At 40.7% G+C, this 14101-nt stretch overlaps 1 protein-coding gene across 1 annotated transcript in view; it reads left to right on the top strand.

Moving 5' to 3' along the window:
• The first annotated feature begins 13234 nt into the window (after positions 1-13234).
• LOC149249198 (GTP-binding nuclear protein Ran1B-like) overlaps positions 13235-14101 on the top strand; it is a 33320-nt gene continuing 32453 nt past the window's right edge. The window contains exon 1 of the mRNA XM_089452288.1: positions 13235-13437. Coding sequence (XP_089308414.1) covers positions 13235-13437 — 203 coding nt within the window. The remainder of the gene's footprint in view (positions 13438-14101) is intronic.

The raw sequence follows: 14101 nt of genomic DNA on the forward strand, positions 1-14101 counted from the left end.
ATGAAACTTTTTAAGAACAACTTATAAAAATGGCCTTAAGGGGCTCAAAATGAAATTTTATGGTTTCCTTAAAGATTTATTTGATTGAGGATCAAAGTCCCTAGTATGGTCGCCAATTATGTTATCACTCCAAAATTTCTTCTAAGTTGTCAGAAAAAGAAATGATAGAGGTAACCACAAACCAACTTTGGAGATCGGGATCTAACCTTCCTAATCTTAGAGAGGGCTCTCTCTTTTTGATTTAACTTTGTTTAATGATTTGATTTTAGGCTAGTTATGATTATGCTTGGGTTTTTGATTTGAATTTGGGTGGTGGGATCACTTACTTATATGAACAGAGGGTTGCTTTTACCATTGGGCTATGGGGTCAAAATTGCAGACAAATAGGACTGGATCAAGTTCTAAAAACAGTGTCTACAGGGCAAGATAGAGGAGTTACTATAGATCTCAAAGGCTTGATGGTGAAATGGTTTCCAATCAGATCTAGGGAGAAATTAAGGGTTCCTTAGGCCGGATTATGAAGATAAATGAAAGAGGTCAACCGGGATGGGAGAGCAATTAAGGGTTCTCAAATCCGGATATCAGAGGAAAACATATAAATGATTAACTGTGCAAAACAGAGTGTACTTAAACAAATTTTGAGTTAAATTTCTAGTTAATTCATTCAAATTTAGATAACATTTAAGTTTATGAAACACATAAGAAAGTAACAAAATCAGACAAAGAAGATACTTCACTGCAATAGCTCATCTCATGAATCCTGTAGTGCAATCTTTTTATTACTTGCTCCAGTCTGTTGACTTGAAAATTGGTACAATAACCCTTAGGTTTAAGATCAAAATAACTCTACAAATGTATAGCAATCCACCCTCAATACTTCGAATTATGAAGTGTTTATACAAAAATATTATACAAAATATCCCAAATTATCTTGGGAACTAATATAGGAGAAAGAAGTATATTCATGCAAGAAGATAGAGACAACTATTGAACTGCTGCTTGCTGTCCCTGTTATTTAGGTTCTGCTAGCTTTGATCTTTTGATATTTTTCACTTTAATCTGCTTTGTTGTTTGGTCTTCACACTGGATGTTTTATTTACTCTAAACTTTCATTTGATACACTTTCATCTGATACACTTTGACCTGACTGACCTGTCAATATCCTTTTACTGTGCCATTTTACTTTTACTGTAAATTTTACATTTTTACTGTGTATTTCTACAGTAAATCATTTAGTTTTTCCCATGTCTTAGCATCTAGTAATTGGATATTGAGCATCTTCCTATAGATCTCATCTGCCTTTGTATACTTGGAAAAAGTAGGCTTATTGACAAAAAGGTGTTTTACCTCATGTTGGAGATAAAACAAATTCTCAAAAGTTTGATACAATACTTTTCCAGTAGGTGTGCCCTTCATGGATGAAGTATTTACCTGATATATGGCCACTTATCTGATCTTTTTATTATAGTCCTCTTGGGTCATTAATTTTTCATTTATAACCAAGGGATTTGGTAAACCCTTTTGCCTCAAAATTTCGAACTTCACCATGAATCTATAAATGGCCAACTGCATGGTTTGGCACTTATTCTCTATGTTTAATATCAAATTCCTCTTGGTGAGGACCCTCTTTACTTCCAAAATTGTACCTGTTCTGCCAGGTATCTCCAGTTCCTGCAACTCATACCTGTTCTTGGAGTTGAGGAAGTGAATGATCCTTGTAGCTTCCTCTGGCATGTCTCCAAGTTCTGCGTTGACTCTTTGAATGGCTTTTGTAGCCTACTTTATTAGATCAATTTGTTCAAAAATAACCTATATGGATGGCCAAATATGATTGACAGAGTCAATGATATTGGCCCACAATTGTTCCTTAGCCTGACCTAGAGGTTCATTCAATGTCAGCTCCTTCTCCAGGCTTTTGACTCGTTCATTCATTCTTGTAGACTTCTGCTATTCTTCTTTGTGCATGATTTGGGCAAAATTGTAGTCTGTTTCCAGGCTGGTTACTTTTTCCTTAAGCCTTTTCATCTTAGTGGTCTGAATGGACATTTCTTCCATTGCTTTGACCAACCTATTTGCTTCATCACCTATAGACCCCCTTTTTGATGTAGACGGTGTGCATGCTGGTAGTGCTGTGGCCATTGGAGCTGTGAGAGCTAAGGATGCTGCCAAAGTAGAAGGTATAACAATGGTAACAGTTGGGATGATAGTTGCAGGGGCATCATCAAGACTATCTTGTTTTAGTTGAACCAAGCTATCCGATTCTTTGTCCATCTCCTTTAATTGATCATTCAGTTGCAACACTAGATCCATCATCTCTTCATGATTGGTTTGGCTCTCCAGGACCTCGTTTGTCTGTGGTTGTTGTAAATGAGGCAGCTTAAGTTGTTTCTTGAGGGCTGCTATATCCTCATTTTTCTTTTTGATCAGCATTTTATCAGCCTTAATGTCACTTGGATCATGACCCAGTTCAATGACCAAGTCCTCTAATGACTTTATCCTATTTCCTTTGGCCTTTGAGGAGGCCTTCTCCAATTTGTACTGGTCTGTCACATTATCCAGTGAATCCTGCAGCTTGTGGGCAGCCATGGCCTTTCCTGTAAGGGTGGAGTAAATCATTTCTCGAGCTTGTTTGTGGAACTCTATTTGGTCAATGGGATGAACATCCCCGACTGTCACCTCAAAATTAGTCTTCTTATAGTCAGCTGAGGTATTTGGTTATGTACAATGGGCTGCAAAAAAGACACCTGCATATTTCCTGCTTTAATGTCAAAGGTTGAGATTAACCTACTCTAGTTGGCTGGTGTATGTTTGAAGTATTGGGCATATGTCTTTGCCTTCAACTTCTCATTCCTCATATTTATTTCTTTGTACCTGTCTTTGATGTATTTTTCTATATTAGTTGGCCTGACAAAGGAAGAAACCTCAACACTTTGTTGTCTTTCAATCAATTGAGTGTTGGAGGTTGATGGCTGTTGTATTTCACCTTATGCAGTTGTGCCTTTGCTTCTATGCCCCATTGTTTCAGTGTTAGTTATTTCCATTGATTCAATGTTCTCCTCCTGTTCAGACACAAGATTCAACTTGGGCCTTTCTTTGAGCTCAAACAGCTCATCTGTAGTCTCCATGGAAGAACTGGATGCCTCTTCCCTATTCCTCTTTGGATTCTTCTCTTCATTGGCTGGGGTCTGTAACACAGGATGAACATTCGTTGGTTCTCCTAATTCTCGAACCTGCAGGAAGGAGCTCTGGTCAAGTTGCTTTTCAAGATCAATGAGTGTGTTCTCCACATCCACAAGTATTCTATCCATGTCAATCAATGTGTTTTCCAACCACTCAGATTGGTTGGCAAACTGTTCAATGTCATGTCTTGTATGGTGGATGTAAGGTCCCAATTTGACCTTGAGCCTCAGCTTGTTTATGACCCCATGAGGGTCATACTATCAGATGAAGCTGTTGCTGAATTTCATTTATTGTAGTATCTTGTCAGCCTCTGGTCCAACCTCTTTGTTATTGCAAATGAATGGGCCAATTGGTTCTTCATCTTAAATTGGGTTTTCTTCCTAGAAGATAGGAAGTGGACCTCATCAGAGTTGATGATTTTTCTGAAATACTCAAGTGAAAATATCCTCATAGTGAGGTATTTGGGCAACTTGTAAGGGGCTAATTGGCAGCCATAAACCCTAATTTTAGTGTGGTTCTAGTACAGGTACCAGTATCCTACCTTGCTGTTCTTAGCCAGCTGTAACACTCTCTTGATCTCTTGGCTGATCCTAGGTTGAGTGTTACCGGTCAGCATTTTCATGATTGGGTATACAAAAGAGTCTATAAAGTCTTTGTAGGTAAATGCTGTGGAAACTTTTTGGACCAAGGGTGTCTAGTAGACCACTGATCTCTCTTTTCCCTTGGCATCCAACTTCTGGATACTTACAGGGAACTTATCTGCTTGGTAATATAAAAAATATGAAACGACACTGAAGAGTATTTGAAAACTCTTTCAGTGGGTAGACTGGTGAATTGCTCATGCATCTATCTGCAATGAACTGAGAATAATTGTACATGATAGCAGGAGGCTTGCTTGGGGTGAAAATGGATAGGAAAACTAGGATGACCTCATCCACATGCTAATCTGTGGTGTATCCTAGGATTCATGAGAGCATGGTGATTATATGTCTGTCTATTTCTGAAAAAATAGTGGTAGCATAGGGTGGGGTATCTATAGGAGTATGGCAATCTTCAATGATGAAAGTCTAGAAGATTTGCCTTATCTTAACCAGGTCTAGGGTGATATACAGGTCCAATAATTCTCCAATGGACAGTGGGGCCTGATTAGAGCTAGGCTAGACTTGTAGAATTTGGTTGATGGACTCTGGTGTAATGGTGAATAACAAATGCTAATTTGGAGCAACAATAGCTCTTTGGATAGGGATATAGCAAGCATGACAAAAATGCATGATATCAGGGAATCGGTGGAATTCTGGGAATAGATATTTGGGTAAATTGGATTCCCAAAGGTGGATGTCATCAACGTGGTTCAGGAATATGTCCTTACTCCAACAGTGGAGCTTTAGAAGGTTGGCTGGGGTAGCAGTGCCTTTTATTTGGAAATCCCTGTCTGTCAGTGCCAAATGGTCGATGTCCAGGTGTTAAGTTATGGTATGTTCTATGCTTATGGTAGTTTACTTCTTTTTCTTATTATATTCCACCGATTAGCAATCACATGTACATAAATTAAAGCGTAGATAGAACATTAAACGATCGACAGAAAACAAGCCAAGACAAGAGACACAAGATGTGGCGGCTAGCCAGGGACAAACCCCACAATGTGTGGGGAAACCCTTTGATCAAATCTTCTTTTATCTTCAATAATTCAGCAGAGAGAAATAGTACAATAAATCTGATTCATATCAGCAGTAGCAAACCCTAGATCAGTAGCATCAGTATTAGCGGCTTCATTATCAAACTAGGGCAGACCATATCTCACAAACCGACAGTCGGATTGACTTCATTCCACCACCAAAATTTTCAGCTTCCAGAGGAGGTTCAGATGAACCTACAGCGCAGTTCAGATGAGGAGCTATTCTAGGCCACGCAAGTCAATCTTTGCTTCTGCAGTTGCAGCTTCAGTTTCAGCAGTTTCCGGCTTCAAACTAGGGCAGTCGATATCTTGCAAACCGTTCGTCGGATTGACTTCATTCCACCACCAAAAGTTGCGGCTTTCAGAGGAGGTTCAGATGAATCTACAATGCAGTTCCAAAGAGGAGATCTTCTAGGCCACGCAAGTCAATCTTTACTTCTGCAGTTGCAGCTTCAAATTCAACAGCTTCCAGCTTCACATGTGTGAGAGAGAGAGACCCATTTCAGCGCAATAGAGAAAAGACTCATATCTGCGCAGTAGAGAGAGAGAGATGTGATGAGATGAGTGAGTCTAAATGAGGAAAAGTCCTCTTATATTTATACACAACGTTGGTGGGTGAATAGATGTGACTGTTGGGCTTCTGAGCCTACATGAGTTGTAGGTCGGCTTGATAATAATTCCATAATCAAAATAAATTCATATCTCCATGAATACTTATTGGAATTGGATGATCTTTATATCAATCCTACACCTCTCGACGAAAGGAATCTAATAAAAATATTATCAGCCATGAATAAGATGACCCACATGAAGTTTTGCCCTGGTTTCCAATTTTAACACTCCCTCTCAACCATGGAGAACTTCATTTGCAATCTGTCTATCGGTCGTTACTATTCATCCATCAAATGCACTGCCTTGTATAGCCTGACCCTTGCCTCGATCTGCTCTATTTTTCCTGTTCTGCTTTGTCTTGTTCTGCCCTGCACTGATCTGTACTGTTTTGTTTTGTTCTGCTCTACTCTTGCATTGTTCTGTTCTACTCTGCTTTTGTCCGAATTATGAAGAAGAAGAAATGATTGAGGATGTATCATACTGACTCAAAGTCAGTCTCAGAGTATGTACCACTGATCCTAGACCAGTCTCAACCAACCCAAAGTCAGCGTCATAGTGAGTACAACTCCAATGGTCCCAGACCAATATCATCCTCCACTGACTCAAAGTCAGTCTCAGAGTATGTACCACTGATCCCAGACCAGTCTCAACCGACCCGAAGTCAGCGTCATAGTATGGTACAACTCCTACCACTGGTCCCAGACCAGTATCATTAATCCCAGATCAATGGAGGTCATCCTAGCGTAGGGAGTACGGTAGTTACAACGATGCGTCCATCGGTACTACTATGGTCCCTAACTTCATTTCCCTGCTCATTGATCAGATGAGAGGTACTTCCCATGAGTCCCAGACTACATGGGTAGGATGCCTCGACAAGAGAACTAATCAATCCTGTCCTCACAGGAGAATACATCAATCCTGCTACAATTGCCATGGAGAACACATCAATCCAGGCCTCACAGGAGAACACATCAATCCTGCTACACTTGCCATGGAGAACACATCAATCCAGGCCTCACAGGAGAACACATCAATCCTGCTACAATTGCCATGGAGAACACATCAATCCAGGCCTCACAGGAGAACACATCAATCCTGCTACAATTGCCGTGGAGAACACATCAATTCAGGCTGCCATGGAGAACACATCAATCCAGGCCTCATAGGAGAACTAATCATCCTGCTACATAGGAGAGCGAATCATCTTGTTCCACAACAGAGCGAATCATCTTGTCCCACAATAGAGCGAATCATCTTGTTCCAATGTGCACCACTAGGGGAGGGTGAGTCACCCTGTGGTCATATGTTGCTCCAGTAGGATCCGCAAGCCCTCAGAGCTCCCAGAGCTCAATGTATGCAACATGCAAGACCCTTGTACAAGGGTTTCTTGCCGACTCCAAGTCGTTTGGGAAAATCACAGATTAGATTTTTCCTCGGGGCTTTGACAAGGTGTATCAACCTGTACATTATCTTAATGTGATGGAGCTTCCTTGCTCATCGAATTACCATATCCCAGATGATGTCTATCTGCTGGAGCAATTGACGAATACGAGATTCCTCAATAATCGAATCCCACCTCTGGTTGTTACAGAGAATCACAGTGGTATCCAATGTAAATCCAAACAGCTCACTGAAGAGCTTTCGCAACCAGACTGCCTCACACGAGGTTATGCTAGCAACAGTATATCTTGCTTCGGCTCAAAGCCACCGACTTTTGCTTCCTGCTCATCCAGGATATCGAAGCAGATCCCAAGGTGAAACAGTACCCAGAAGTGCTCTTACGGTCCACCACACTGCTTGCCCAATCAACATCAGTATATCCAAGTAGTCTCACATCTCCGGCAGTGTATCTTAATCCATGAGAGATTGTGTCCTGAAGACATCTCAAAAGATTCCTGGCATCAATCCATTGAGGCTCAACCAAATATGAGCTCACAATGCTAACTGCAAAACATATGCTCAGACGGAGGTTCACTAAGAACATCAATGTGAATGAGTTTTTGAAACTCAGAGGCATTTCCCAAGTCTGGTCTGACATCACTACCATATAACTTCTAAAAGTTAAGATCCTCGAGGTAGTCACAGGCTTGCAGTCCATCATACCGAATCTTTCCAATATATTTACCACATATTTTCCTTGAGATAGGAAAATTTCCCTTGGCTTCTGCCACACTTCAAGTCCTTAGTCCTTCATTTCAAATTCAGAAGCCATCTCCCTCTTACATTTGTGAATGAGAGGGTTTGCACTTGTTAGAAAGAGGTCATCCACATACAACACCAGTATGAGAGGCTTGTCATCTTCAACCTTAAAGTAAAGGTTAGGATCAGTTTCTCTCCTAGTGAATCTTAACTTCATCAAGTAGCTATCGATCCTCTCATACCATGCTCGGGGTGCTTGCTTCAACCCATAGAGAGCCTTCTTCAACCTGCATACATGAGATTTTCAATCATAAATCTCAAATCCTTCAGGTTGCTCCACATAGACCTCTTCTTTGATAGAACCATGCAAGAACGCGATCTTAACATCCATCTGATGTAGGTTCCATCCTTGTGAAGCCACAAGGGCTATGATCAAGCGGATGGTCGTATATCTGGCAATAGGTGCAAATATCATAGTCTATACCTCCCTTCTGGGATAAACCATGAGAAACAAAATGAACCTTATACTTTTCCATACTTCCATTTGCTGCATGCTTTATCTTGTAAAGCCATTTTGAAGTAAAAATTGTTTGGGAACTACTTCCCAGACATCATTCTCCATAATAGACTCATATTCTATGGTCATAGCATCCTTCCATAGTTAATGCTTGATGACATCTGAGAATGATGAAGGTTCATTTTGCATGATCGTGCTCATGATGGTCAGGTATCCCTGATACCTGTTAAGTTTCTTACTTTGATGGAAGGTTCCTCAGGGTGCAGCATGTCCTTCAGCATCATCAAGTATCCCCCTAATCCACGAAGGCCTCTTCCTAGAAGAGGAAGGCTCATGTGGATGAGGATCAATCAGATCCATGGGTTCTTATACATCAGGTATTGATTCATCATCCTTTTCTTTCGGTTCCCTGGTGTCGGCTTCTTGAGAGCTACTCAAAGTCAGTAGATTGTCCACCTTGCTGAGAGCCATATCTTTGTCAAAGGTGACATCATGACTAATCATGACTTCCCTTTGACCAGTGGTGAACATTTCTTCAGGAGTTTAGGAACCCAATGCTTGATGAGGGCATCGATTTTGTACATATACGGCGGTGATTGTAGTTTCAACCCATAGAAACTTTGGAAGTCTTTGATCATGTAGCATGGCCCGGACAGCTTCCATCATCGTGTGGTTATTCCTTCCCACCACACCATTCTGCTCAGGAGTATGTGGTGTAGTAGTCTCCCTCTTAATGCCAACCTCAGGTATGCCTGAGTAAACCAATTGTAATATATCGGAGGTCTTGCTTTGGCTTGAGGGGAATGGTCCCCTTTTGAGCTTTCCTTTGGCACATCCCGGACATACACCTTCTTTCTCTACTTGGAATTCAGGCATCCTTGTTACCATCTGTCTTACATCGAGTAGAGCTTTTTAATGAAGGTGGGCAAACCTTCGATGCCAAAGTTCGGACTAAAGAGTTGTGTCACAAGACATGACACCTAGCGGACTTCCATCGACCTGATATAATGAATCAACACTGAACCCAAGAGTAAAGGCATCTTTAACATTATTTTTCCATATACATACCTTGCCATTGCTGAAGGTTACCTTGTAGTCTCTGTCTTCCATTGCCAAGATGGACACTAGGTTCTTTTTGAGGTCAGGTGCATTTAATACATCCTAGAATTTCTAGCCTTCTTGAATGCTTGTCCTCTTCCTTGATTCCCAGCTCTCCTCTTACCTTTGCTGTTGAATTTTTCATTCCTTTGATTGCCATCAGAGGGATTTCGAGTTGCACCACTGCATACTGTACCATGCTTCTCTAATCGTGATTATCATCATGCTGCCCATGTCCATGATTTTATCCATCATAATGCTGCTCAAACTAGTGTGCATCATCATCATGCTATACTATATGTCCATGATCTCATGTTTCCCTTTATGTCCATGATCTCATTCATCATGATGCTCATGATCTCATACATAGTGACTTGCTTTATAGCAAATGTAACATCGTCATTTTCTTCTAGCCTTAGGTCCAGCCTTCCATTTTGATTTAGTCCCGGAATTATTTCTTTTCTTTGCATAAGAAGAAAAGGCAGCAGGAGGACCTTTAGGTATGGGCATTTCTTGCACTTCTTCCCTTGTTTATTCTTGAATGCATCTAGCCATTAATTCCTCGAAACTAGGAATTACATTATAGTTCAAAAGAGTAGTCCTGAACACATACCATTCAAATGGCAATCCTCCAAGAGTTGTGAGTGCCATTTCTCTGTCAGTAATAGTTTCCCCAATAGATAGGAGATTGTTCTTGATCTCTGTGATTCTTAAGAAGTATGCTTGCATACTTTCATCTTTACCCTTCTTGATTTCCCTCAGCTTATTTCTAAGAAACAAAACTTGATTTGAATCATTAACTTTAAATAAACTCACCAGTCTATCGTAGATTTCCTTGGAGGTGTCCAGTTCAGAGATGTAGGCCACCAAGTGCTTGTTGATAGAGTCCCGGATGATCTTCTATTGTTTTGACTTCTCCATTTTTTCATTTGTTCCAGGCAGCAGCGGATGCATTTGATGGAGGCTCAACAATATTGCCTCTCACATGATCCAACACTCCTTGATTCTCAAGGGTTAGATCGATAGACATCTTCCATCTGTGATAGTCAGCTTTCTCACGGAGCTTGTCTTCAGCAGGAAAGAGTGTTGAGGACCCCAAAGTTCTTTTAGGATAGCCTTGCCAATATTCTCTTCGATGATTGCTCTTGCTCTTGCTCGGGCTTTGTCTTCACCTCAGCTCCGATACCATGTTAAGTTATGGTATGTTCTATGCTTATGACAGTTTACTTCTTTTTCTTATTATATTCCACCAATTAGCAATCACATGTACATAAAGTAAAGTGCATATAGAACATTAAACGATCGACAGAAAACAAGCCAAGACAAGAGACACAAGATGTGGCGGCTAGCCAGGGACAAACCCCACAATGTGTGGGGAAACCCTTTGATCAAATCTTCTTTTATCTTCAATAATTCAGCAGAGAGAAATAGTACAATAAATCTGATTCATATCAACAGTAGCAAACCCTAGATCAGTAGCATCAATATTAGCGGCTTCATTATCAAACTAGGGCAGACCATATCTCACAAACCGACAGTCGGATTGACTTCATTCCACCACCAAAAGTTAGGCTTCCAGAGGAGGTTCAGATGAACCTACAACGCAGTTCAGATGAGGAGATCTTCTAGGCCACGCAAGTCAATCTTTGCTTCTACAGTTGCAGCTTCAGTTTCAGCAGTTTCTGGCTTCAAACTAGGGCAGTCGATATCTTGCAAACCGTTCGTCGGATTGACTTCATTCCACCACCAAAAGTTGCGGCTTTCAGAGGAGGTTCAGATGAACCTACAGCGCAGTTCCAAAGAGGAGATCTTCTGGGCCACACAATTCAATCTTTACTTCTGCAGTTGCAGCTTCAAATTCAACAGCTTCCAGCTTCACATGTGTGAGAGAGAGAGACCCATTTCAGCGCAATAGAGAAGAGACTCATATCTGCGCAGTAGAGAGAGAGAGATGTGATGAGATGAGTGAGTCTAAATGAGGAAAAGTCCTCTTATATTTATACACAACGTTGGTGGGTGAATAGATTCGACTGTTGGGCTTCTGAGCCTACATGAGTTGTAGGTCGGCTTGATAATAATTCCATAATCAAAATAAATTCATATCTCCATGAATACTTATCGGAATTGGATGATTTTTATATCAATCCTACACCTCTCGACGAGAGGAATCTAATAAAAATATTATCAGCCATGAATAAGATGACCCACATGAAGTTTTTCCCTGGTTGCCAATTTTAACACCAGGTGAGGGGTTGACATAGGTCTCACATCCAGAGAGGTATGGGAAGCCATTTCTAGGGGGAAAGGTGTGAATTAGGCTTGTATAGGCTGTAGAAGTGAGGTTTGAGTAAGTTTGGTACTGTGAGAGGGTAATTTGTAGTTTGCAAAAGAGGGGTTTGGGTATTCAGGTGGAAATACCCTCAATTAGGCGAATGTATCAATTAATTTCAATTAATTAATCTTTAAATTGACTGTACGTTTTGAAATTGAGAAGGCCGTTTTTTCTCAAAATACCTGGAAATTAGTGGTTTAGTCTGCAAATTGGTTTCAATGGTTATTATAGAGGGTATGGTTGCTTTAGCTATGCACTGGATGCTTGAATTGGTCGTCCGGAGCTTGTTTAGGAGGTAATCGGTGGTCAATTTCAGTTGTAGAGGCTCAAGGTGGCACAAGAAGGCTTAGGCAGCATTCATAGTGTAAATGAGCAAAAGAGTCAAAATGGGCTTCTTCGGCGTTTTAACTAGTAACGGTTAGAATTTGGCATGGAATTCATAGATGAAAAATGGTTGGTTTTGGCCTTTGGCGGGGAAGTAGTTTGAGGTGCCATCGCATCGCTTTTGGCAAGCAGGCGGTATTTCCTTGAGAGCACGTGATTTCACCCTCAGCTTCCACATAACAGAATGGGAAAGGTCGGAGAGGGAATGTGCGCGATATGGATGCACGCCGTTAGATCTGGGGGTGGGAGATCTAACGACTGTTGCGTAGTCAAGATGCACGGAGGGGAATCTGGGTCAGGATTTGCGGGGCCCGGGGATTAATTACAACTAAATGTAATTAATTAATTAATAAAGTGGGGGTTAAAAATATAATGAGCAGGTTAATGGAGTGGGACCAGGATTAAATGTGGCGGGGTTTTCTCACTACTACACCAAGGGCACTTTTGAGACATTTTTTTAATACAAAAGGAATCTTTTGTCTCAATAACTCATTTTTTATTTTAGTTATTTTACATTAAAAATTAATATCAATTGATTTGTCTTAAATATAGACTTTAAGACAAAAATAGGTTGAGACAAAAATATTTTAAGACAAAACTTTATATTTAAGACAAAAATATTTTAAGACAAAAGTAGTTTGAGACAAAAATATTTTAAGACAAAACTTTATATTTAAGACAAGATATTTTGAGACAAAAATCTATATTTAAGACAAAAGTAGTTTGAGACAAAAATTTAAAGACAAAACTTTATATTTAAGACAAAAATAGTTTAAGACAAAATTGTTTTAAGACAAAACTTTATATTTAAGACAAAGGTAGTTTGAGAAAAAAATTTAAAGACAAAACTTTATATTTAAGACAAAAATAGTTTAAGACAAAATTATTTTAAGACAAAAACAATTTAAGACAAAATTATTTTAAGACAAAACTTTATATTTAAGACAAAAGCATTTTGAGACAAAAATATTTTAAGACAAAACTTTATATTTAATACAATGACCACTTTAGATCAAAACTATGTTTAATATGATATTTCACTTCAAATGAAAATGGAGGGCAGCGCTGAGTTTCAGGGTGATTTGCGCGCGCGTTCTGAATTGGAGCTCCCGCGCCCCTGCTTCCTCGGCCCTTGCGGCCCTTCGCTGGCCCCCTGCCTGGTAGCCCCTACTGCTGGGCTCTCAATCCTTCCCGGCATCCCCATAATCGGGCTCTGCCTCCCTCCTCCGGCTAGTGCTGTTGTTGGCACAGCGTCTGCGTCTGGGTTTTGCGATCGCAGAGGAGCGTAGCCGCCGCCATGAGTGCGCCTGGGGGTGGGGAGCCTTCTCCCACCCTAACAATCTCTTCAGAAGAAGCATTCAGAAGATTTGTCTCGCAGAAAGGGAAGAAACATTTGATTCCAGAATTCTTGAAATTCATCAAAAAACTTGAGGAAATTCCTAAGATCGCCCTGCTAGAAGACCAACCGATAAAAATCGCCCTAGCCCTAGCTGACAGAGGGTTGGTAGGAAAATTTATGGGATGCTAGCCCTCTACAAAAACAACAGATGACTGGATCCAATGCAACTAGAGGCCCCAGTTGGAAAACAATGTGATCTGCTATGTTGTCAGAAGAGGGTATTTCATTTTCTAGTTCACCTCCAAAGAAGATCGAGATTTGGTTTTCAAAAACGGTCCATATTTTATGGGAAATCAGGGTTTGTATCTTAATAAGTGGACCCTCGACTTCGATCCGTCAATTGACACCCCTAAAGAGTTCCCAGTCTGGGTCTGGCTTCCCAATCTTCTGATCCATTGCTGGAGCTATCACACCTTGCAGAAGATTGGAAATGGCCTAGGCCGTTTCATTGACAAAGCAGATAACAAGGGCCAATACACCTGCGCAAGAATCTGTGTGGAAGTCTATCTAGAAGCTGGACTGCCCGAAGCAGTAAAACATACAGTCAGAGAATGGCATCACTATCAAAAATTGGATTACGAGCAACTGCCTTTCAAATGCAGAACGTATCACGAACATGGACACTTCCAACGAAATTGCCCAAAAGCTCCAACCGGGGACAAAGTGGATGAAGAAGGATGGACATAAATCAAAAAGGGCAAGGCAGTCCCAAAACCAACTGAGAAGAAAAATTCAGGGCCATTGGTGAAGCCCCGGCCTAAACCA

The sequence above is a fragment of the Pinus tabuliformis genome, chromosome 7 (assembly GCF_031772625.1).
Source record: "Pinus tabuliformis cultivar Carrire ecotype Pingquan chromosome 7, CPIR1, whole genome shotgun sequence".
Classification (NCBI taxonomy): Eukaryota; Viridiplantae; Streptophyta; class Pinopsida; order Pinales; family Pinaceae; genus Pinus; species Pinus tabuliformis.